The sequence below is a fragment of the Copidosoma floridanum genome, unplaced genomic scaffold (assembly GCF_036245765.1).
Source record: "Copidosoma floridanum isolate Cflo_tuat_1 unplaced genomic scaffold, Cflo_Japanese_pri ptg000030l, whole genome shotgun sequence".
In the NCBI taxonomy this organism is placed as follows: domain Eukaryota; kingdom Metazoa; phylum Arthropoda; class Insecta; order Hymenoptera; family Encyrtidae; genus Copidosoma; species Copidosoma floridanum.
The window spans coordinates 34035369-34062639 of NW_028321907.1; the positions used below are offsets into that span (position 1 = coordinate 34035369).

At 37.5% G+C, this 27271-nt stretch overlaps 2 protein-coding genes across 2 annotated transcripts; both read right to left on the bottom strand.

Moving 5' to 3' along the window:
• Positions 1-6860: 6860 nt before the first annotated feature.
• LOC149373603 (uncharacterized) lies at positions 6861-10712 on the bottom strand. The gene has a single exon (XM_089596925.1). The coding sequence runs from the start codon at positions 10710-10712 to the stop codon at positions 6861-6863; it is 3852 nt and encodes a 1283-aa protein (XP_089453051.1).
• Positions 10713-10766: 54 nt separating this feature from the next.
• On the bottom strand, positions 10767-11843 carry LOC149373604 (uncharacterized). The gene has a single exon (XM_089596926.1). It carries the CDS (start codon positions 11841-11843, stop codon positions 10767-10769), a length of 1077 nt encoding a protein of 358 aa, XP_089453052.1.
• Between the last annotated feature and the right edge of the window lie 15428 nt (positions 11844-27271).

The window sequence follows — 27271 nt, forward strand, 5'->3', positions numbered from 1 at the left end:
ACAGCTTCTCCTACGTAATTGGATATCCCTTCTATCGAGTCTTCCCTCTTATTGGATGATCCTACTTCCACTATGCTGTAATGACCTCACGGTAAATTATCTGTACAATCAAGTAGAAAATATCGTTTTTCGTCAGAAGCACTTAGTGCAATTTTTGTTTCTTTTTCACTAAAAAACTGATGATGACGCGATCTTATATTTTTTTGCTCTCGTTTAATAATAGTGTTTTCATGCAAATATGTTATGTAATCATCAAAAGTTATTGTTGCCTTTACAATGGAACTTTTCACACCTTTTGCTTTCTTTACAGGGTTTTGACCTTGAATTTTCACAATATACATTTTGCTTCTTAGTCCCACGAATTACAACATGATTTTCCTATTGAATTCGTCCTTCTTTCAACCAACAACTTTTTCATTAACGAGTGCTATTAGTATCTGTATACAAAAGTATGCACTGATCTTCTATTTCATTTCTCATAATGTTAGAATGAAATTGGAACACAAGTGTCTTTGACAGGTTCAAGACACTTAATCTAACGTATATTGGTTTTTTTATACAAACATCTGTATGGAGTAGTTGTATAGCCACAAGCTGCTCATCAAAAATATCACAGCTATAGAAATTCAGTCGTGTAATTTGTGTCTCAGCACCATATCTCCCCTCACATTTATTAATGAGTCTTACATCAGCTCATTTACGTTCATTTTCCATAGTTTTTTCATAAACGGCATTATTAAATATTTTATATAACATCTTCTCGAAGTTACTATAAGCATTTTGATGTTTTTTACTGTTCAAGTCGATGTTTTCCTTTAGCCAAGGACTCTGTTTAAACTGTAGAATTCTATGAATTTTTTTCATACGGAGACCATGACTTCCAGCTTGCTTGAGTGCACGGTAGTGTATCACATATCGTTCTTTGTCATACAAGGTGGTCATTAGTTTATTTTGGTTGGATCCAGGAGGTGTTATAATCTCAGCACAGAATGGTAAATCTTTATGAGCGTCGTGAAGGGTTTTATGATACTTAAGATCCACTTCAAGTATATAACCGATTTCAGCATCATCAGGCACGTTTAAAATACCTATTAACTTTGTATTTTAATTCCATTTAAAACCTGCATATGGTAACGGTTGGGTCATGGCCCTTCCATATAAGTTATTGACATCACAGTACATGAGGTATTTATCATTTTTATCTTCTTGATAGTTTTCTTTCATGTAAGGATTATTAGCTTTTGCATATCGATTGCAACATTGACTGATCCCACCTCGTATGCCGCGCTTGATAAACCTTGATAAATAAATTTAAAGCCAGATTCTTTATTTTGAAAATCATCCATATTTTTGTGTATCAGCTGTCGTACATTCATCTCAAACCGTTTATTCAAGTTAGTTGTCTGGTAAATAGTATGCGATTTCGTATTAAAATATTTTAGATTCACATCCCTGACATTATCTTTTACTATCACATATTCAGCTGTCAACATCGTATTAACTTTAAGTGCTTCATTTACCGCTAAAGATTGTTGAATTCATTGAACAAATTGTTCTTCGGCATCTTTAAGAAACTTTTTTATATCTAAGTGTTACAAATTCACAATTTAAGCCGTTGTGATGCGATTTTAAAATGCACTATTCACATCATTCAAACTTACGGATGCATCATTTTCATCACGAGGAGCTTATTTGCAGGTGCTATACCATCACCTTGAACACATACTGTAGGTGTTGATATTTTTGCTTCTCCTTCACTTTTACCTTGAATGCAATTAGAAGCTGCTGCTGGTACAATATCCTTATTATTATCATTACATGTAGTGGTCTTAGTTTTACATGTCTCAACTGATGTTATAATATTTTTGTTACTTTCTTGTACAAAAACTTTAGGCTCATTTGTAAATACCTCGACTGCTGTTGCCACTTGTTGCTCACTATCTGCCACTAAATCTTCGGGTTCATTCATAAATATTTGTTTTGCTTCTACTACTTCTAAATAATCATACAGTAGTTGTATAACAGTGTTTAATAAAGCCTCAGTAGATTGGAATTTTTGTTTTTCTGATGTTATTAAATTACTCCTTTGATTGAAAATATGAAAATCCTTAGCAATTGTAACGCTGGTGTTTATCAATCTTCGAATTTGAAATATATCAGTATCACTATTGATCACTTGTTAATATGACTGCCATATACAATGTGTCACATCTTTAAAATATTGAACAGTTGCCATGGCTAACTTGAAACTAGAAGTTAACCAAACGAACAATTTTGTAAAAGTAAGCGGTATTGGTGCTAGCAACTCCTTTAATATTCCAAGTTTGGCAATTATGAGAGGAATGGAGAGGGGATGTCAACGCATGCATGTATGGGCGTTAAACTAAAATTTATATATTATAAATCACATTTAGCTGTAAAATTTATTTATTTCATTACACTTGGCTAAGTAACATTAATTACATTTTTTGTATATAATGAAGTACATTGTAGATTTTCAAGGCTTTAAGAGCTTTGGTAACAACTTTATTTTCAAGGAAATTTCCTTTATTGACCTTGACATGGATACTTTCCTGGTCGTCATTTTACTCAAACCACCTTTTCCATTGGAGGACTTATCAAAAAAGTACCAAAAACACAATCAATGGTTGGAAGCTAATTTTTATGGTATAAACTGTAATTCTGGTAATATTTCTTACAAAAGGGGAATAGAAAAATTTGAACGTATGCTGTTTGACGTCGGAACAGTTTACGTCAAAGGTCGTGAGAAGAAAAAATGGTTGCAAAACACACTATCATGCGAGTATGTATCATTAACTGAATAAAAATAACTTAAGCATAATAATAATATACGTTTCCTTGTAAATAATAAATATACATTTTTCAGAGTTATTAATATTGAGGAGTATGGGTGCCCTGCTCTTGCATACTTCATACAAGACTACGTGTCATGCAAACATCGTAGCTTTCATATTAATTTAATGTGTGCTGAGAAGAATGTGCTAGCAATAAAAGATTTGATGCAAAGTCGTAAGAATAGTAAAATTCGAAAGATTACATAGTTACCTATTAATTATTCAAATGAAAATGAAACGAAAATTTTTTTTAATTAATGTTAAAACAAATAATACTTTTTGTAAGTAAATGTACTTTTAATTTTTTTTAAATAATTTGTAGTATTATTGTTGCCTGCAAGAAAAAATATATCAAGTTGAATGTTTGTGTAATTGAGACGAAATAGACAGGATTGTTATTAAAAAGTAGAAAAATTTGTTACATCACAAAGTTATTTTTCTTTTACATAAAAATTAAACATTCGTATGACATATTTTGTTTACATATGTACACTTAAACTTTAAATTTATCAGTTAATAATTTTTGAGGTAAAGCATTCTTATGATAATTATTTTTTTTGCATCTTTCTGTCTGAAATAAATCAGCTTTCCACTTCTTCTCTATTGCCTTTTGTTTTTTTTTTTTTTTAAAGCCCCTTTTCTTTGTGATTTTTTAATAATTTCTTTTTTATCTTTAATAAATTTTTTTCCCGAGCTTTTATTTTTCTTCCTTTTTTTTCAAGACATGTGTACTCTTACCATAAGCGCACATTTATCTTCTTTAGACCTCGTCTCAAAATTTTCGGATAATGGACAGTTTATTGCAAGTGATTGCGGTGGATATCACGTTGGCAAAAGGGATATATTTTTTTCTTCAGTCGTAGTTGGGACAAATACAGACTTTGAAACTTCAATGTTGTCGTTACATACTGCTGTAGCAATAATTTCATTTCTTTTAATAATTTTGAAACAATTTTCTAAAATTAAAAATAATCCTAACTTTTTTAAGTAAGCACCTACAGTATAACGTTGCTTTAAAATTTTTCTATCAACTATGTACTGCTTTGTATAGAAAATGCTCTAAACCTGTCGAGAAAAGAAGTCCTGTTAGGTATTGTTGATCTTCGGATTAGTCAGCATACGTAAGGGCTTTGAACTATACATGTAGAGCCATAATTATATGAGACAAGGTATGTGTTTGACATATAAATCATGCAAGGAAAAGAAAACTACTCGAACATTAAGCTGTTTTAATTTATCATAAAGGGACAAATTTGGAGCGACTCTTCTAAGCGGAAAGCATGAAAAAGTAAAGTGATGCTTCTAACTACACAACTGTTCAAGTATAGTCGCAGCTTTTTTTAGTATACTCACAGCTTCATGCGAGCTCTGATATACTCGCAGCGGCTAAGGCGCGCGGAAAAAAGAGAAGTTGTATCTCATACTCGCTTACAGAGAGGGGGTTGCAGAGATTTTACGCAAACTCAAGCAGCGCTGTGGTGGGAAGCTAGCTCTGATAAAGAGAAGTTATAAATAGGGGTTGTATCTTATTCTTTTCTCAGTTTCACTAATGCAACACAAGTAGTAGCAGCAGTGGTAAAAAAGAGAAGCTAGTAAAATAGAGAAGAAATTGAGAAAAAATAATTTTGAACCTTAAAATTCTCAATTCGTAGATATTTATCAAACGCATCATCATGAATTATATCATCATTATCCATGGCTTTCATAATGCTGATAGATGCATCAAACCAAAAAAATTTTCCGTGATTTCAACGCAAGGAAACGTTGTCGGGCACTAGACAGTCAAATCATCTTGCAATTTCAATGATATACCGCTGGATATGATAAAGCATAACAATTACCAGACACTAGAAGTTCACGAAATCGAATAACTTATAGGTGATATTACATTAAGTGACTTGAACTATCGTCTCACAACTATAACTGAAAATCTTTAAAAAATTTATACATGTGGAAGTGATGAAACCCAGTACTTTAGCTTAATTCTGACGCGGCAAGATCACGATTTATCGCAAATATGTTGTCTCTTCAAACATCTCGAAGATAAAGTTTCTTCTCTCAAATGTCTTGTACACGGGCACAATCATTTTGAAAAGAGAAAACTATTTTGTACCCTACATAAAGCGCACTTATTAAAACAATGGTTTATTACTAGCTCATCAGTCAAGTCATTAAAGAAAGGCAGTGATTCATACTATGCAGCATATAAACGTCTTAAAATGAAAAAACTGATGCCTAAGTGGATAAGTGATCACGACGTAGTTAGTTAAGTATAGCATATGGTAAAAGAAAAAGTAATGAAATTTTCACTGTACATACTTTTTATTTCAAGAATAAGGTGTCGTGTGGGAGCACAGCCGATCCAACATGGATTGCCTGGTCCAAATTAAAAAGGGATTAGGGCAGAATGAACAAAAAAAAGGGGGGGGGGGCTTACGTAACAAGAAATCAATCAAAAAAAATAGATAAAATAAAAACAGAAATAAAATTTAAAAAAAACGGGGGGGGGGAATAAATATAAATAAAGGGAAATAAAATAAAAAAAATAATAACAAAAAAATAAGTTGAGAGTTTAAATATTGATAATAGGGGTTATGATGCGTTGATTACCTGAAATTGAACAGAGGTTAATAAATAAATAAAGAAAACCAATTTAATGGGAAAAAGCCAGCGGCATAAAAAACCCAGATTTATTAAGAAACGAAGACAAATACAAATCGATGAAATTGTTAACTAATGAGATATGAAAATGCGGAATTTTAGATACGGACTGGTCTTGTGTGCGTAAATGCGGATGTGTGTGATTGTACGGAAGGACCTACTGGTAACGACTTCCGGTGTGTGAATATGCGAGGAATTAATGAAGGTAGGAACAGGATTCCCTTGCGAACCGGCGGGCCCTGCTCGGTCGCACGAGTCAGCGCAAGGCTGGTGAAAGCGGACCGACGTCCGGAAATGCGGAATTGCCCCTTGCGACAATTCAGACGCAGCTGGCGCTGCGATCGATGGATCGGGCGAGGAGTTAACTATTCCGTTTCGAGAGGCGTACAGGTCTAATGATGCGAACAAACTCATGCGAGAGGAGAGAGCGATAGCACGTTGGTTGGGTTGGCGAGGATGTAGAATATGCCCTGGTAATGGTAGCAAAAATGGCGGACTACAGAAAAGTAGAGAGAGAGAGAGAGGGAATGTACAGCCACTGGGAAAGGATTGAATGAAATGTGGAGCGTGTACGAGCAAGAAAGAATGAGAAAATGGATGAAATGAAACTAAGTATGTAGAATGTAAAGAAATGGGGAGATAGCAACAAGTAGAAAATAGCTTGAGAACGAAGGTGAAGATAATATAAAATTGAGAGAGATATAGATATATATTGAATAGGAAAGGGTTAGAGAGAGAATGTCAGACGTATAGGAGCAATAGATCAGCAGAGAAAAAGAGAGAGAGAGGTAGAGGAAGACGTGGAAGGGGTTTGAGTATGCGGAGATATGTAGAATGTTAGGAGAGAATGTGGGAAAGATACAGAGGGAGGTTAAATGATTAAACGTATAAGAGCGAGTATAATGAAAGGATGAGGTGACTTAGCGTTGGCGTGATCCTCTGGTGGTAAGCGTCTGGTACAGCCGTCGACTCCTGGTGTACGATGACCTGGAAGCGAGAAGGCAGCAAAATGCAGGCGTTGGTAGCAATGGAGATGCGTGTGGTTAGGCGTGCAAAAAGCAATAGAGCGAGAGAGCGCCGACAAGCATACGCGTAAGTCTCGACGCCCCACCCACTGCCGCTCGTACATTGGCCAGCCGTGAGCCAACCAGCGATGAGCTTAAGCGGGCGCAGAGAAGACATGAGAGAAAAGGTGTGTTTGAGTTGAACGGTATACAAACGCTCCGTTTGATTTCCGTCTCTCGACGGAACAGGCTCCCCCCGTTGCGAGATTAAGCGAGCAAAATTGTGGGTTATAGCGTATATGTTCGTGTGAAGTGTGCGCAACACAAGACCTGTATGTGATTATTGATTTTCGAGCAATGGACACAGATCGGTGATGTTTCGTTTGTATATTCCATTCCTTATCTTGACGTCGACGACCCTGACGACACCGTCGCTCCCAGGATACACCTTGATGACTACTCCCAGCGGCCAATGACAATTCGACTGAGATTTCTCCATTAAGATGACAACAGATCCGACCTTGATTTCTCCCTTTCCCTCGAGCCATTTTGTCCTTTTTTGAAGTTCGTTGAGATATTCTAAATGCCACCGTTTCCAAAAGTCCTGCCGCGCCTTCACAATGAATTTCCATGCTGGTAGTCGGTTATCTGGAACGGAAGTCAAATCGTGATCAGGCATCATCGTAAGAGGACGACCAATAAGGAAGTGTGCGGGTGTAAGCGCTGATGGGTCGTTTGGATCGCTTGACATTGAACTGATAGGTCGCGAATTTAAAATTGATTCGATTTCGATGCAAAGGGTATTGAGTTGTTCAAAGGTAAGCACTTGCTTTCCGATAACGCGTTTGAGATGATGTTTGAACGATTTTACCGCGGATTCCCAAATCCCACCGAAATGTGGTGACACTGGCGGATTGAAATGCCATTTGATGTTTTGCTTCGCAGCGTAACTGCTGATTGTATCGTGGAAAGAGTCTGAGTGGACTAGGTTGAAGATTTCGCGTAACTCATTATTTGCACCTACGAAATTGGTTCCGTTATCTGAGTATACGTGCGATGGGATTCCTCGTCGCCCTATAAACCTCTTAAACGCTCCAAGAAACGCTTCTGTGGTCATGTCGCTAGCTATTTCGATGTGGACGGACTTTGTGGGCATGCAGATGAAAACGCAACCGTAAGCTGGTAAAATCACTCGATTTCGGAACTTCTTCTCCTTTATGTTGATTGGCCCAAAATAATCAACGCCTACGTGCTGAAAAACCGCATTTTGTTGGACACGCGCTCGCGGCAAGTCGCTCATTTTGGCCTGAAGATTCATGGGTCGATGCCTAATGCATGTAATGCAATGCCTGACGATCCGCCTAACCTGATTCTTACCATCTAACAACCAAAAACGTTGACGAATCTTATACAGCGTGCCTTGAATTCCCGCGTGCAACAAAGACTGATGGACTTCCCTAATGATAAGATCGGTCACGTGATGATAGGAGGGCAACAAAATCGGGTACTTCTGACGATCAGGAATTTGTGCGTGTCGTAGTCGACCACCTACTCGAAGTAGACCGTCCGCGTCAATGAATGGATCGAACGCAGCGAGTTTGGTGTTCTTTGTACTTCCGGTTCCCTTGATCTGCTCAATCTCCTTGCCAAACTGTTCCTGTTGAATGAAAATTAAAAGCCTTGTTTCTGCTCTGGACCTTTCTGCAATCGAGAGTGGTGCCTTGGTTCGATCAGACGCATGACGCCAGCGCAAGCAATAAGACAAGGAGCTAACTAACGCAAAGTAGGATGAGGATCGCTTGTAGAATGGTGGACTCGTGGATGATTCCTGAAACGACAAATTTGACGCAGTTGGTGTTGCGGAATGAGAGGGTTTCGAAGTCGATAAGAGACAAGTTGACGCCTTCAAGCCTGGTAAATCGATGTTGTGATTTCTCGTTGAATTTGGCCATGCTTCTTCTGGACCATACAACCAAGACTTTCCTGACTTCCACTCACGATTCTCGACGAACTCGGCCGGGTTTTGTCCCCTGGAAAGAACATCCGCGAAATTGTTTTTACTTGCCACGTGACGCCACTCTATCGTTGATGACAACTCTTGGATTTCAGCGACACGATTTCCTTCAAAGACTTTGAGGACCTGAGGGGATTTCTTGATCCACTGCAACACGATCTCAGAATCGGACCAAAATACGACCTTGTTAATGACAAAGGGAAAGGATTCCCTACACTCCTTGAACAATCGAACCAGCGTTAAGGCGCCGCACAACTCAAGTCGAGGAATCGTTGTTTGTTTGACTGGGGCGACGCGGGATTTCGCACAAGCTAAGCGCACGAGAACCTTCCCAGACCTATCCACTGATCTCACATACAAACAAGCCCCATATCCTCGGTTGCTGGCGTCGCAAAACCCGTGGATTTGAATCGTGACAGCGTGTGGCAAAAGAAGGTGTCTTGGAAACGATACCCCTTCCAATAAGTTAAGCTGCTTAGCAAACGAGGCCCACTTGGTGAACAGGTCCTGAGGTACAGATTCGTCCCAGCCTACCTTTGATTTCCAACACTCCTGCATAATAACCTTGGCTGCGAATACAACTGGACCTAACAAACCTAGAGGATCAAAAATTCGAGCTATTTCTGACAAGATGTTTCTCTTCGTGATTGTTGCGGGCAACTTGATTGGATTGACCGTGTATAGGAATTCATCGGACTTTGAATCCCATGTTAGTCCTAACGTCTTGACTACAGGATCTCCCTCGACGACAGACTCTGTTCTAAAAACTCGTCCCTCTAAATTATCTAACGCGTGTCGATGGTTCGAAGCCCATTTCCTGATAGTAAATCCCCCACGAGCCAACAGTTGAATAAGTTCGTTGCGAATCTGTACGACTTCTGCTACTGAATCAGCCCCACTAAGCAAGTCATCTACGTAAAAATCGCGTTTCAAGATGGCACTGGCCTTTGGAAAATCTGCCTTTTCGTCCTCAGCCAATTGATGGATTGTACGAATAGCTAAGAATGGAGCGGACGACACGCCAAACGTGACGGTGTTCAACTCAAATGTCCTGATTCTGCCCTCGTGGAACCAAAAGATTTGCTGATACAACCTATCACGAGGATCGACAAGGATCTGCCTGTACATACGCTCTATATCAGCCGTGATAACGAACGTGTGAGTGCGGAATCGAAAAATGTGATCGAAGAGTTTTGGCTGTATTGTAGGTCCCACCATGAGCATTTCATTCAAGGAGAGGCCTTTATCTGTTTTGGCTGAAGCATTGAACACCACTCGAGTTTTTGTGGTGGTACTAGATGGTTTGAGTACTGCATGGTGAGGCATAAAATACCCTCCAAAACTCTCATTATTGACGAGCGTCATGTGACCTAAATCGATGTACTCCTGCATAACCTTAGTGTACTCTACACGAAGTTCAGAGTTCCCAAGAAACCGTTGTTTCATGGCTTGGAATTGTCGGAACGCCTTAGCCCGTGAATTTCCGAGAGGTACAGCTGACTGCTTGAATGGTAATCTAACGACATATCGACCACTACTATCGCGTCTCGTGTTTTCGACATAATGGGTTTCGCACGCAGTCTCTTCTGGGGTGTAACCTAACTGACTACCAACCTCTTCTAATTCCCAAAACTTCGTGAGCTGTTCGTTCAACTCGACTAAATTGCACGTAGCTACGCTATCTCGATTTTGGTCTATTCCCCCTACAACCACCCAACCAAGCTGCGTTTTCTGCAAGTAAAGATCGTAGTTTTCTCGAGCCAAGTGAATCTGACCGACTGACAGAAAAGATAGAGTCTCACCTGAACCTATAAGAATGTCGACCGGACGAGGAACGTGGAACTGCGGATCAGCTAATCGAAGGTTATGCGGAATATCGATTACTTCCCGTGGAAATGGTTCGCTTGGAATCTTGCTGGTGATATTGGGGACTACAAGGCAATTTAGAGTCTTCTGGAATTCATTGACTCGCGAACGAATGACGAGTTCAATAGACCCCTTCGATATGGAGCCACTTCCTCCAAAGCCTCTAATGGGCATTTCGCAAGCCTGCAGCTGAAATTGGAGTTGTTGCACGAAACGCTCCGTCACGAAATGATTAGTGGAACAAGTATCCAACAGTGTACGACCTTCGATGAAGCTCTCCTTCTTTGACTTGACCCAAATGACCGCGCTCATGAGAAGTTGAGATGTGAGTGACCTAGACACAGCACTGAAAATATCTAAACCTAGTCATGTGTGAGAAGCGTTGTTGGACGAATTTCCACCAAGAGTTCCACCAGACTTCGCTGTTGACTGGGACGTCTTCGGGTCCGCATGCAACAAGGTGTTGTGGTACTTATCGCATCGCCTGCAATGCCCCAGGTTGCACTTTCCGACATGTGAACGCAAACAATTGAAGCACAAACGATGTGTTCTGACGAAATCCCACCGAGCTTGGACCGACAAAGTAGCAAACTCTGGACAACGATACAGCGAGTGTGCTTGACCGCATTTCACGCATGGCTGCTCTGCTGTAGTCACGAGGATCCGAGCACCGTCGTTGGTCTTCCTCGCTTTCCTGGGTTCCAGATTCGGCTTGCCGGCTGATTCGATGGCGTCTTTGAACTGCGGACAATCATTCTCCATGGTGTACATCCTCGAAACTACCCCTTCGATGAACGAATAAAATGTTTCAAGGTTCGGGAGCTCGTCCACCGCAAGCGAGTCCTCCCATCTTTGACGAATGGGCGATGGTAAGGCCCTTTCAAGTAAGCGAACGACCATACGGGGAGGTTGCATACCACCAAGAGACTCCAACGAATTCAAGTGCTGCTTCACCTTGTCAACCATTATGGACAAATCCTTGGAAGTAGCAGTTTTCAACGGCGGAATGTCGAGGATTGCATCAAGATGCTTGGAGATCAGAATACGCCGACGCTCGTACGAATCGACCAGAGTTTTCCAAGCCTTGTCATAGTTCTCCGCGCTGATGGTATAAATCGAGATCTTGTTCAACGCTTCGCCCTGTAAAGTATTCCGCAAATACATAAACTTGACCAGTTTATCGATGTCACTGCGTGAATTGATCATCGTCAAGAAAGTGTTTTTGTACGACAACCATTCTTCGTGCCCACCGCTAAACCTTGGAAGTTCCGCTACTGGGAGTTTTAAGAGACGCTGGTGTTCTACAAAAGTCGAAGAGCCCATTCCTCCTCCCTGACCTACTAAAGACGCATTGTTCATCCCGTCGGGAGCATTCAACTTCGCAATGTCGCTGGCTATCTTGTAATACCGCTTACTGATTTCTGGCCACGTCTCTACTTCCATTACCTTTCCGTTCTCAACACTAAGCGCTTCTATTAAGTCCTCACATTCTTAAAATTTACGGGTTAGGTCCCCCCAACGTAAAGTCGCGCTGACTTTGTCGACGTCTGGGCCCCCTACAAATTTTTCCAAACCGTCTAATCGATCCGAAAATAGCCTTGCCTTTATCGATAAACTCTTGGAAGTTGCAACTGCCATCCTGATGGCGTTAATACCACGGGTCCCTCTTCTTGTTTATAAAATAAAAACTACCCACTCTCCACCTTTATGGTTCCCCCAAAAAAAAAACTAATGTAAAGAAATATCTTAAAACCAAGCTGATTCTAATTAGAAAAAAGTGAAAAAGGTTAACAACAAAAAGAACAAAGAAAACAAATCTTATCTGTATTGACGACGTTGACTCAACTTCTGACAGCTGGGAGAAGGTTGATCCGTGGGAGCGACGGCGTTGGAAACAACGATGATTGATGGGGATGTTGATGAGGCAGTAAACTTCAAACCTCACAGGAGGCACCAAAATTGTCGTGTGGGAGCACAGCCGATCCAACATGGATTGCCTGGTCCAAATTAAAAAGGGATTAGGGCAGAATGAACAAAAAAAAGGGGGGGGGGGGCTTACGTAACAAGAAATCAATCAAAAAAAATAGATAAAATAAAAACAGAAATAAAATTTAAAAAAAACGGGGGGGGGGAATAAATATAAATAAAGGGAAATAAAATAAAAAAAATAATAACAAAAAAATAAGTTGAGAGTTTAAATATTGATAATAGGGGTTATGATGCGTTGATTACCTGAAATTGAACAGAGGTTAATAAATAAATAAAGAAAACCAATTTAATGGGAAAAAGCCAGCGGCATAAAAAACCCAGATTTATTAAGAAACGAAGACAAATACAAATCGATGAAATTGTTAACTAATGAGATATGAAAATGCGGAATTTTAGATACGGACTGGTCTTGTGTGCGTAAATGCGGATGTGTGTGATTGTACGGAAGGACCTACTGGTAACGACTTCCGGTGTGTGAATATGCGAGGAATTAATGAAGGTAGGAACAGGATTCCCTTGCGAACCGGCGGGCCCTGCTCGGTCGCACGAGTCAGCGCAAGGCTGGTGAAAGCGGACCGACGTCCGGAAATGCGGAATTGCCCCTTGCGACAATTCAGACGCAGCTGGCGCTGCGATCGATGGATCGGGCGAGGAGTTAACTATTCCGTTTCGAGAGGCGTACAGGTCTAATGATGCGAACAAACTCATGCGAGAGGAGAGAGCGATAGCACGTTGGTTGGGTTGGCGAGGATGTAGAATATGCCCTGGTAATGGTAGCAAAAATGGCGGACTACAGAAAAGTAGAGAGAGAGAGAGAGGGAATGTACAGCCACTGGGAAAGGATTGAATGAAATGTGGAGCGTGTACGAGCAAGAAAGAATGAGAAAATGGATGAAATGAAACTAAGTATGTAGAATGTAAAGAAATGGGGAGATAGCAACAAGTAGAAAATAGCTTGAGAACGAAGGTGAAGATAATATAAAATTGAGAGAGATATAGATATATATTGAATAGGAAAGGGTTAGAGAGAGAATGTCAGACGTATAGGAGCAATAGATCAGCAGAGAAAAAGAGAGAGAGAGGTAGAGGAAGACGTGGAAGGGGTTTGAGTATGCGGAGATATGTAGAATGTTAGGAGAGAATGTGGGAAAGATACAGAGGGAGGTTAAATGATTAAACGTATAAGAGCGAGTATAATGAAAGGATGAGGTGACTTAGCGTTGGCGTGATCCTCTGGTGGTAAGCGTCTGGTACAGCCGTCGACTCCTGGTGTACGATGACCTGGAAGCGAGAAGGCAGCAAAATGCAGGCGTTGGTAGCAATGGAGATGCGTGCGGTTAGGCGTGCAAAAAGCAATAGAGCGAGAGAGCGCCGACAAGCATACGCGTAAGTCTTGACGCCCCACCCACTGCCGCTCGTACATTGGCCAGCCGTGAGCCAACCAGCGATGAGCTTAAGCGGGCGCAGAGAAGACATGAGAGAAAAGGTGTGTTTGAGTTGAACGGTATACAAACGCTCCGTTTGATTTCCGTCTCTCGACGGAACATAAGGTGTTTAACAAATAACTTTGCAATTCTAGTTTTGTACATGTCAATTTTTTTTTTTTCAATAAACTGATTGATTAAAAATATACAACAACATAACCAGTTATTTTCCTTTCACCTCACATCCTACAATATGATGCAACACCCTCGCTTACATTGAAAAATGCATATAACCATCGCATCTGCAAGCTGCACAAGATTTCACATATTCAAACAGCGCACCAATCAACGCTGCAGACGCGCATTTGACTGCGCACAATTTGAGCAGCGCTACAGGTAGGACGCACGCAAAAAAAGGAAACTGCTGGGCCCACTCGCTCATTGGCCGCAGGGGAAGCAGGGGCACGCCACAGAGGGGTACACGCTGTGAAGAGGAGTGCTTCATCTTTGATTCCCTTGTTTGCTGGTTTGAGTGCAACCAGTGCCATAGCTCACGAAATAGCTGGAATTATGAAGAGCATTAATGCTGTTTAGTCAGCCTAAAAGCAGCTAGCAGAAAGTCTGAGACACAATAAAACAATGGAAGCTATCACCCATGGAAAAGGTCTTTATCTTAAACCACATAAAACTAGATTAAGAGTCTATTTAATGTCTTACTCTGGGAAAGGTTTGGAAAAAAACTTAATAAAAAAAGTTCAATGAAATAAAATTCTCTTATCGAGCTCTGACTAACATAGATTTAATGAAATATTCTAAGATCTTAAAAATTTTCCATTTTTGTGGAGAATTTATGAGAAAGAATTGACCTGCTGACGGTCTATGGTTTTTTGAAATAGCTATAGTAAATTTTGATAATAAGAATGGACCTGGAACTCACTACATTCTTGGCTTAGTAGAACTTTTGTTATTTAACTCAATCCCAAATATTAATAAAAATTAAAAGAAACTTTATGTCAGCAACCAAGTGATTGTATTACCAACAGGCAGTTAAAAGATTAATGATATTATATTATTTTTGATTGAGGTATTACCACCTCGCAACATAACTCACGGTATTAAACCAAACAATAATACGCTTCGAAGTGTTACTAAGTGCAGTCATACGATTAGTTTTAGACCTGAAGATTCCATAGGCTGTCTATTAGGTCTCAGAGGGTTCTATAAAACAATGCCACTCACATTTCAGACTTACCTGTAGCTATTCTAAAGATACACGCATAAGGAGTTGAATGTAACATCACAAGTGGAGCTTACATTAACAATCACAATGTACAAAAGATTCATTAATTTTTTTCTACTGTACTACCTTGGAAGGGTCTCAAATAAATTTTGTTTTCGAAATTAGGTCGTTGCGTGAAAAATTTCGTCGAGGTTCAAGAGAATCTGGGGAGAAGGCGTGGTTACGGCATTGACCTCTATATTGACATGCGATTGGTTATGGATCACAACGGAACAGGTGATATCGATTACGTGAATGAGGGATGAAGAGGGGGGATGGGGGCTAAGGTGTACTGAGAGATCGAAAAAGGTAAGAAGGCAGTATTTAGATTCGGGTTGAAAAGAAAAGAACTTAGAGAGCAAGTAAGGTAAGTGAATCCTTTCATGGCTTGAGGGAGCGTAAGTTGTAAGACTTTTAAGAATTGGTAAAGCCATCAATTGCATAATACACTAATTAAATAATGGCCCCGATTTTGCTTAACAAGTAAGTTGGGGATGTTCGCTCATGGCAACTCTCTTGATGTCACTCGTATTTCCATCGCGCTGTTTTGTATTCGGTCGTTTGGTGCTGAGGCTCTTGTGGTTCTTTTCTTCCTTGCACCGATTTTTCATCTGTTTTTCGCATCAGTGGTGAATATTAATTTGAGTTTGGAATCTACTTGCCCATAGCAATTTTTTTTGATTATTATTTAAAAATAGTTGATATTTTATTGTGTTGTGAGCGTTTTGAGACCTTCTCCTTAGCCTTCTATTTCTGAAGTTACTTGATTATAATTATGCAAAGCCACGTAGCGTGCATTTTATATTAATAAGTAATATATGCCATAGTGAATTAAGAATTCTGCTGTGACTTTAGCGGATTTATTTAAAGTGTGCTACTCAATTAATTTCCACGAAATTGGATCGTTGTAAGCCTAATACTGTTTTATTTTATAGTTAGATAAAATTTGTGTTAATTCTCTAATTGTGAGGAGCAAATGGCAAGCCAAGAGAGTACGACATATTGATTTGTTAGTTTTAAGTGTTCTATGATCTTGATTTAACTTTTAACCTTTGCGATATAACAAGATTAAGCCTACTTAAATTGCTTTATATTATAGTTGGATAAAATTTTTGTTAATTCTTTAATTGCGAGGAGCAAATAATCAGCCAAAGGAGTACGGCATATTGTTTCCTTGATGTTTAGTCTTCTATGTTCTCGATTTAATTTTTGATCTTTGCGATATAACAAGATTAAGCCTACTTAAATTGCTTTATATTATAGTTGGATAAAATTTTTGGTAATTCTTTAATTGCAAGGAGCAAATGATCAGCCAAAGGAGTATGGCATATTGGTTTCTTGATGTTTAGTTTTCTATGTTCTCGATTTAATTTTTGATCTTTGCGTTGTAAGCCTATTTAAAATAGTTGACTCTACCATAATTTATTGCTTAATTGACGCATACATAAGTGTGTCATTTGTGTACATACCACGTAAGCTTCTGAGTCGTTAAGACAACGATACTCGTTTTGGTCAAGGTGATTCGGGGAAGCATGATAGTATTATTGTTATGAGATTATCCATATTTCTTACGCCTTAACGCTCACACGATTATTACTTAGGTATCTATATCGGGGATTCCCGCATGCATCGGATAAAATTGTAAATATATTGTGGTAGAAAAAAGAAGAAAGGAAGGAAAATTCAATCTGTTAGCGTTGATTAATATTTTACATTAAGATCATATTTTGTCGAAGGTACATGAATAATTTGATATTAATAACATATGCTTAGCTATCTTTTGTATTAAGCTATTATTTTCGCCTGCAACCTGCTTCGATCCTCGGTGTCCATAAATATTTTGAATTTAAAAACCTTATGTAAGAAATGAGAATTTTGCTACCTGGATATAAGATTTTTGAAGTTCTTTCACAAATAATTTATTTACCGATCATTGGATGTATTACTGATCATATACAACTACGCATTGTAGATCAGGATGGTGATTTAGTCAATATTCGTGGAGAAGTCATAACTATAAGATTGCACATAAAACTGTCTCCATAATTGGTATCGTTTATAACCAGATAAGTCATATAAGCAGCTCAATATACATCCCAGCACTCTGTCAACAACAAGCTCTCAAAGCGTTGAGACGTCAGAGAAAAAAGTCTATCAAAGCATCAAGTCATCCAAGAAGACGATTGACACGTCAAAAACTAGCTCATCAAAACAATCAGCTTATGGAAAGTCTTGGTCTAAAAATAAAAAGCCATGGTAAAAACTGAATTGGATACTTTTTTGTTGTATACGAAATGAACAAGATTCTAAGTATTTAGTCTCCAGTCACATTTAACGAATCTATTGCGCACTATAAGATTCATGTTCATCAGCCGTATGCATCATCGACACATGGCAATAGCAATTAAATTCGCATTTCCATTCAACATCCAGACTGTTAGGTGACGACTTGCGTAAATTAATAAATTTCTATTTTTATTTTATTTTATCCTGTTATATTTCATTCCCAATGACAAAATTTTAAGACTCTTTACAGAGTCATACTTAATGAGAGTCGTCGCCTAACAAAGCTGACTGTGTACTTCGTGGCCCTTGGAAGCGTCAAGTGACAACCGAAGCGAGCTATGGAGCCTAAACACATGAAGTCAGCAAGTACCGGCCCTATAGCAAGTAAGACGAAGAGGTTTTAACTAAAACTTCGTGTAAGGTGCATTTCTTTGCGCGGCGTTTTAGTTAGTAGCCCGCTGCCACTCATCAAGTGCAGACGTAATAACTAATTTTATAAGATTAACCAGATGTTCCGTCTATTCTTTCCTTTTCTGTCTTATTTTATATGTATACTAGTAATATAAAATAAAGTGATATAAAACTAATTGGAAAAGAAATTTAAATTTTCATAAAATAATAAATAACAAATAAATAAATAAAAGAATAAATAATTATAAATCGATGGAAAGAGGAAGTGTAGGCCATCAGAATCAATAATTAGCGGAAAGAAAGGTAAGTTAATCTGGATATTATATTCAACACTCTACTTTTTTCTTCCTTTTAATTTTTCTTAAACAAACGAATAGTTGGACTATCTGCTGTCCCGCAGCCTGTAAAAGAGCGTGAGACTGTAGTCCACAGTTTTTAGTTTTTGATTTAAAGCTGAAAACAAACTTAAATGACATTAAACGTTATTTAACAAAATTGGTAGCAAAGCGTGGCTTATGGTCTCTAGCTATTTGTTTGTATGTTATGTATTCTCTTATTACTATTTTTCTCTTAAGAAACACCAAACACCATTTAATAAAGCATGTTAATGAATGACGCGTAATACCCCATACAGTACACTGTGCGTGGACGCGTATATGCTGTGCTTTTGTGGATAGCATAATATATGGGATATTTCGTTACACCAAAAAAAGAAAAAAATAATAAATAAAGTAAAAAAAAGAGAATAATAAATATAATACTACATTAAATAATAAACGGAAAAATAAATAAGAGTTAACTGTCGTTAAAATAACAAAAAAATAAATAAGTAATAATATTATAATGTGTTTCAAATGATAATAGAAAAATGAGAAAATAGTGACCTCTTATACTACGCGCTTACAAGACAGAACAAATACACTGTTCCTACCCTGAATCTGCTAACCAGAGCGGTTCATCCCTCTTGTCCTGCTGAAATAGCGGACATTCTATACCCCAGATCTGCTAACCAGAGCGGTCTTTCTCTTCCTACCCTGAATCTGCTAACCAGAGCGGTTCATCCCCATTAGTCCTGCTGAAATAGCGGACCCTCTTTACCCTAGATCTGCTACTTAAAGCGGTCTATCAAAATAACAAATACATACACACAGAAATATTTGCACGTAATAGTGTTAGTAGAAGAAGAACCCTTGAAAAAACGGAGTAAAGATTTAATATAATTAATGATTTCACTTATTTACCCACGATTGTTTATAAAATAATATTTCATGAAACCGCCAACGAATAATTTTGCGAGTAATAAAAAAGGTAAGAGAAGTGGGAGAAAATTGTTTGTGCAGGAGCTTATAAGATAGAAAAACGTTCTAGAAAAAAAATTAGATTTTATTAATAATCAGTTACAAAATTACTATAACTGTGATACATTAAACAGTAATTTTTAAAAAAACAAAAAAATTGAAAAACAAGTAGTAAGTACGTTTCAGAAAAATAATTTTTATAATTCAGAAATTAATGTTCAGCGGAAATGCGATAATTTGAAAATTCGATTAAATACACAATTTGATGAATTTATTGCTTTCACGAAAAAAGAGTTTCTTAAAGGCACTCAAGAACATATAAACGCATAGGCAGAAGATTACTCATATACATACGAATATATAAAAAAATTATTAATACGGTACTTAAACCGTGACCGTTGAGCCCATTCTTGCTTAAAGAAAAAAAAAGTGTTAAGTTAAGTCGGATACTCTCGTACAGAAAGAGCCCTTCAATATTTCACCTCGCACTAGCTGATGCTCGCGTAGCAATTTGTATGTATAGCTACACATGCCACATTAAAAATCCCTGCGCCGTACTCCCTTGCTTAAAGCAGATAATATCATATAAGCGTGCTCGATTACTCTCTCTCACTTTAGTTTTTGGGCATATACATAGTACACTTATCGTATACCTATAAAAATTAAAGCAAACTTATTGCACTTGCATGCGTTAAGCAAACGCTAACATTAAAGACATACACATCCACACACGAATACACAGATATATATATATATAGATATACATAAAATTATTTCTTTATTACTTATGTCTTCTGCGATAAATGTCAAGGATTTGATAGAATATTTTTCCAAAACAAATAAACAAAACAAAATAGTACTATAATTTTTTTTTGTTAGTATTACACACGTAAAGGATAGAAAAAAAAAAAAAAATTAAAATAAAAAAGGTTTACAAAAAAAAAAAAAAAAAAAAAAAAAACCCGCACGTAAAGTATTATACAACTAAAAAAATGGTCAATGAAAACGATGATACCAATATCACAGTAGCCGAAGCGCTGATGGAGTCTCTTAATGCCAACTTCTCATTTCAGCATGCGATTAAATCCATCCCTATATTCGATGGGAAAAATATTCCACTGAAGGATTATATACAAGATGTTAAGAATGGAGGAATCTGGGTCAGAGATGATCAAAAAGATTTATATAAAAGAGCAGTATTGCAAAATCTACGAGGTGTTGCACGTATAAGCGTAAGTGGCCAAGATTTCGAAAACCTTAAAGCATTTATTACCCATTTAGAAAAAAAATATGCAACAGGCAAAACCGTTGCTTACTATCAAACTCAGCTACAGAAAGGGCACCAACGACAAGGCCAATCGGTTGGTGAAATTTATGATTATGTAAACCTACTGCTAAGCAGTGCTGAAAAAGCCTTGATGGAAGATAAAGGCAATACATACAACGCACATATGATGACCCCTATGAAAGACATGGCGTTAGACATGTTCATAAAAAGACTAGCACCTATGATAAGCCAGCAGGTAGATGCGAAAGAACCTGCTTCTCTAGCCGACGCCTTTGATTACGCGTTGAGATTGGAGAGCCGAACGAGAGCGGGTATAATTCCGGATACGCGATATCAAGGACTACCTCGTAGTGACTTTAGAAATAATTTAAACAACTCATATCAACAGCAGAATAGGTATCCCGATCAGACATTTTCATCACATCAAGTGGCACAAGTTAATGAACAACAGATCGACAATGAGAATAATCACGCTGATAGGCAGTATAATAATTATCAAAATTATAATAGACAATAACAACAACAAAGTAATGGACAGAATTACTGTAAAAATTATCAGAATCAGAAAAGAAATTTGAATTTTCAAAATCAATCGAGAAACTCTAATTATTATCAGAATGATTTTGGACGATATAATAACGAAAATCCTAATGATTATTACACTCAAAGAATGCTAATTTTATTCCTGGTCATAATCAAGGACACCGAGGCAGAGGTCAGAATTACAATAGGTATTCCCGAAATAATAATTATAATAGTTAAAATCAACAAAGTTTTAATTCTAACTATCAGAATCAGAACTTTTAAAATCAATACCAACCAGGAGGCGACCGTTTGCCGCATCATTTAAACTCTCAGGCGCCTCACCCCAATCGTCGTTCAGAGGTGAGCCCCCAAAGACAGAATTCAACCCCTACACCGAATGTTTCAGCGCAGGTAATGAAAAGAGCAACAGAAGTAAAACCGTCCACATTGGTACCTGCCAGAGACTTGAAGTAGACGACGAGCCTACAAGCATAAGGTTATCAATCCCAGAAGGGAAAAATCACTTTATAACACTCATGCTCGAAAACGGCGCCGCCACAAATCTGATTAAATTAGATCAGTTGCACCCATATTTACGAGTAGAGACTAGTGAAATTATTAACCTCACTGGAATCACACCTTACCCAGTTTTAACTTAAGGAACAACGTATATGACCATACAAGAAAAACCTACAATTTTTAATGTGATTCTTAACGATTTTCCGATAAAAGATGGCGGTTTACTGGGTCGAAACTTTTGTAAGGAACGACGAGCCACATTATCATATTATTATGATGCTATAGTACTAGATGATGACGTAATAAACCCCATCCCTTTTTTAAAAACTCTTGAGGAAATAGAGCGATTGGAAATAGGTGAAAAAGAGCAAAAAACCATAAAACTCAAAAAACAAGCACAGGAAAATCAAATTTTAGCTACAACCCTTGATACTAACAAAGAGACGGAATGCCTTAAGGATAAAATTAACCAACAGAAATTTTATGACGAATACATCGTAGGCCCACCCGAAAGGTCAAATACAGCTAAGTACGAAAAATTTGGAGACATAAAAGCTGATTTTCATTTTCGAGATAAGTTTGATAAATTGATCTTATAAGAAAGAGGTTAAAATCTTATGAAGGCCACTGATAATAAAACTGATAAAAGTGGGATATACAGTGAAAATAATGAATAAGTCGACCAACGCCATGCCATTGAACAGAATAAAAATACTCCCAGTGTAGAACATTGCCCTAATGAGGAACAAAAAAACACCAGTAAAGCAACTAAATATATGATTAAGGCTCGAACACGTCAAATAGTAAGAATTAATTTAATTAATACTAATTTAACTGAAGGATACTTACCACGAATAGATGTAGGGTGTGATAACATACATTTAGAAGAAGGAATAGTAAAAAATGAGAACGGTCCATGTAATATTATGGCAATAAATACTAATAAGGATGATATTACGATTGAAATAGACCCAAAAGAAATCCTACCTTTCGAATACATTGCACCTGAATTTGATCCCGATACTAGCAGCGAACATGAAAAATCAATTGTTAAAAATAAACGAGAGAGAATAAACGACCTAAAAGGACTCGTGCACACCGGTCATTTAAACTTGGAAGAACGAGACCAAATATATCAATTGATTTCTGAATTCCCAGGAATCTTCTTGTTACCAGGAGACACTTTACCTTGTACTAACCTCGTCGCACACAAAATCCCGACGGAAAATAACATCCCTATAACATTTAACAATATCGTCACCCACCAGTACATAGAAAAGTTTTAGAGGAACACGTAGCAAAAAAACTTAACGATGGAATAATTGAACCTTCGTCATCACCGTATAACTCACCTCTTTGAATAGTCCCTAAAAAACCTGATAGCCAGGGAAGACCAAGATGGAGGGTAGTAATTGATTTCCGAGAACTTAATAAAAAGACCATTGGTGATGCATATCCATGGCCTAATATCGCAGATATTATGGACCAGTTGGGAGGAGCCGTATATTTTTCAGTTTTCGATTTGGCAAGTGGATTCCAACAAATCCCCATGGATAAACATGATAAGTATGAAACAGCATTTACGACACCTCATGGACATAACCAATACAGACGAATGCTCGAAGGCCTGAAAAACGCACCTGCTACGTTCCAACGACTGATGGATCTCATATTGAGAGGCTTATTGAATGTTGAATTGCTAGTGTATTTAGATGATATTGTTATTTACGCAAAAGATCTAGTAGATCACGAGCGTCAAGTTAGGTTACTTTTTGATCGGTTAAGATTAGCAAATATGGTACTTCAACCAGATAAAGTTGAATTTTTGCGAAAAGAAGTAATATTTCTTGGGCATAATAGTGAGCCAACGAGAGATTGAAATAGACCCTAAAAAGATACAAGCCGTAAGAGAATTTCCCCGACGAAAAACTATGAAAAATATTAGACAATTTTTAGGACTAGCAGGTTACTATAGACGCTTTATTAAAGATTTTTCAAAAATAGCTAAACCATTATCAGATTTATTAAAAAAGGGAGAAAAATTTGAATGGACTAAAGTGCAGGAAAAGAGTTTTGAAATACTAAAGGATCCCCTATGCCAAGAGCCTATTTTATAATTCTCCGACTTTAGTAAATCATTCAAGTTAACAACAGATGCATCTGACTATGCAATTGGAGCGGTATTGAGTCAAGAAAAAGATGGGTTTGACCATCCTGTCGCTTACCTTTCAAGAACTTTAAATAAAGCCGAAATAAATTATTCCACGACTGAAAAGGAATGTCTAGCCGCACTATATGCAGTGCATCACTTTCGTTCGTATTTATTAGGAGATAAATTCGTTCTCGTAGCCGATCATGAGCCATTGAATTGGATGCATACAAAAAAAGACCCAGGTCAGCGTTTGATGCGCTGGATGTTTAAGTTCAACGATTATGAATACACTTTTAAATACAAACCAGGAAGACTCAATACTAACGCTGATGCATTGTATAGAAACCCAGTAGGACCATTTCTTTATGCAGAAAATAATATAAACAATGAATTACCATTACTAAGAGTTATGATGATGGGTTGAAAGAAAATAGAGGAAAAGAAGAAAACAGAATTACTAAGTCAGAGGAAAGGAATAGTAAGAGCACTCAAATTAACGACGATCAAACCTAAAGCATTGCCAACAACCTCGAAGAAAATAATAGGAGTAACTAAAAAAAAAAGCATGACCAAATCATAACCAGATGTACCTAAGTTGATCAAGGGCCCTGGACGACCCCTTGGTTCAAAAACAAACACGGTACGGCCCAAATTATATCATGGTGTGATTACTCAAAGAACCCGAACAAAAACATTTCCACAGCCACAGAAATCATCTGCATCTCAACCGAATATATTAAGAAATGTCACTAAAAATACATCAAAATATTCTAGCTCATTAAAAGTGAATTTTTCAGAATCGGTAGCCTCAACAGCTTACAGTAGCAATACGAATTAAGGAACTACAGAAATAAAACATAATAGTTCTAAAAATGAGGAAATAACACAATTACCAGTTAGAGCTATAATTAACCATGGTGCATCGCCAAGAACAAGTATGTTCTCCGAAAATGACCCAAGCGATACTGAAGAATCGTCAAGAGAAGATACTCAAATACCAATATGTGACCCTAGACGAAGTGGATTACGGCAAAAACTGACTGAAACAGAAATAGATTCGAATACGGATACTGATTTAGACTCAGACATGACAAATACTGAAATTTCCGTTACACCAATTTCACTTAGCGAAAGTTTAAATGATGACGTTTTTGAAGACCAACCTAAAACTACGACAAATAATACTGATGAAGTTACTTATAAAGAAATAGAAAAGTTAACAAAGAGATTTAACCAAAGCCTTCAAGAATATTTGGACAAGTCTAACAACGATGATGAGCCCGAACAGGCCGATTTTTTATAAGTAACTAGATTTTCTGATGGAGATAAACCGGACCCCGAAATTCAAGACATATTAACCAAAATGGACACCTACGATTCTAATAATTTTGATGACTCTGTATTAGATAAGTCTTAAACCCCTATTCGATGAAGAATAAATTTTAAGAAAATATAGGACAAGTGGAAAATTATCAATTACCTCACGTATTTAGGAAAATACACCCTTAAGTTCTAGCACACTGACGCAAACGAGTACTTCTGCTACTGCAAAAAACAGACGATCTAAAGCGCCGGACTTGCAACAAATAACAGAAGAAACCCTGGATAACTTAAATGAAAACAACAAACAAATAAACTGCAATGAAAATAAATCAATGAATCGAACTATTGCACCTGATTTTATGTTACTTTCGGACTTACACTCTTTTCAACCCATCAATCGATACAAACAACAGCACGGAAAAGTGTATGTAAGTCTTAGTGATAGTAGCAGTAGTACTGATAATTATAAGAACGAAAATGGAGCTAAGCTAGTAAACAATGTCATTACCACCAGATATTGCCTTACATACAAAAGAGACAATATAGTTCATTTTATTAGCAAGGATTGTTAATCAGTCACATCTGCCTCAAGGCTGTTGAGATCGATAGGTGCACTGGACTTTAGCTATTTAAAATCGAAGAAACCAAGAGTTGGCCAAGTTTTAATATCACCTTATGAAGGACATAATATACTGTCAATCGTTATTGATGAAACGTCGACTGATTTAGTATCTTCAGAAAGTCTTACAAAAGCTTTTAAAGCGCTTAAAAAAATATTATTGAGACGAAATCTTAAAACCTTCCGAATTTCAAGAAGGGGAGATCTTACAGACAAATTAGAACCTGGCTTGATAACAGAAATGTTATTAACAATTTTTGATAAAACACCTATACAAATTACTGTCTGTTACGGTAAGGTTGATTTTCCGAAAATCTAAGAACGTAATAAAATAATCTAAACATTACATGACAGCCCTGTTGGAGGACACAAGGGAATAAACCAAACTTATCGGAAAATAAGAGAACGGTTTTATTGGCCCGGAATGAGAAATGATATTTTTAATTATGTCCGTAAATGCAGCAAGTGTCAAGAGAAAAAAATTGAACGACTGAAAACAAGAGAACCCTTGGTACTTACAGATACACCTATTGGAGCTTTCAATAAGGTTTCCATTGATACCGTTGGTAAATTAAGAATAACACCAAATGGTAACTGCCATTTGCTGACCATACAGTGTAATTTGACTAAATGTATCATATTAGTCCCTGTACCAGACCTAAGATCAAGCACTCTTGCCGATGCACTCGTACAAAATCTAATATTAGTTTACGGTGCGCCTAGAGCAATTCTATCAGATAAACATGCTACATTTATGTCTAATTTATTGGAACAACTTATGAGATTCCTCAAAACCAATCATCTAACTACATCAGCATACCACCCTCAAACAAACGGATCACTAGAGCGAAGTCATGCTGCCCTAGCTGACTTTATACAAACTTACTCTGAAATACATGATGACTGGGACAACTGAGCAAAATTTACAGCTTTCACGTATAACACGAGTGTACATGCAGCTACAAATTTTACCCCTTATGAACTAGTATTTGGGAGAGTAGCGCGGTTGCCCTTGAAGATACCTAAAGATGAAAGATTATGTACATACCCACTATATTTACAAGATCTTATAAGGCGACTTTAAGAAATGCAAATTGCGGCAGGAAATCAACAAATAAAGATAAAAGTACAAGCAAAAACAAGATATGATAAAAAATTAAAGCCTCTAAATGTTGAACCAGGAGATTACGTTTGGGTAAAGAAAGAAGTGCGTTCCCATAAATTTGATCACTTTTATAATGAACCCCTGAAGGTTAGAACAGTTTTAGAGGAAAATAATGTGTTACTTGAAAAAAACAATGGTGAAACCATACGCAAACATACAGATAAATTAAAGCTAGTTCCCCGATAATAATATCTTGTAAGAAACATATTCTACATGTCTTCTAGAGGAAAAAAACACAACGATGCAGATTATATTGGCCATCTTAATGACAATAGCGTTCGAAGGCCGCGCAGATTTAAAATATGCTAATCATGGCAACTATAGGATAGAACCACTTGAAACAAACCCTGGAATATACTACGAACGAATCGGTATGACAAAAATTAAGAGAGCCGATTGGAAAATTGTGATATGGCTGTATGTTAATAAATTTATATTGGAACAAACACCTACTCAAGGATTAAACGGAACTTTTCGATATTGTATTGTACAGTTTGGTTATTCTAACTGCACTCGCTATATGGAAATGGACCTCTTGAATTTAACAATAAAGCGATTGACAAACCTCAAAGCAACACTATTGAACATAATAA

Coding starts and splice junctions, on each gene's coding strand:
- LOC149373603 (XM_089596925.1), bottom strand. CDS start 10,712: ATGAGCGCGGTCATTTGGGTCAAGTCAAAGAAGGAGAGCTTCATCGAA.
- LOC149373604 (XM_089596926.1), bottom strand. CDS start 11,843: ATGGAAGTAGAGACGTGGCCAGAAATCAGTAAGCGGTATTACAAGATA.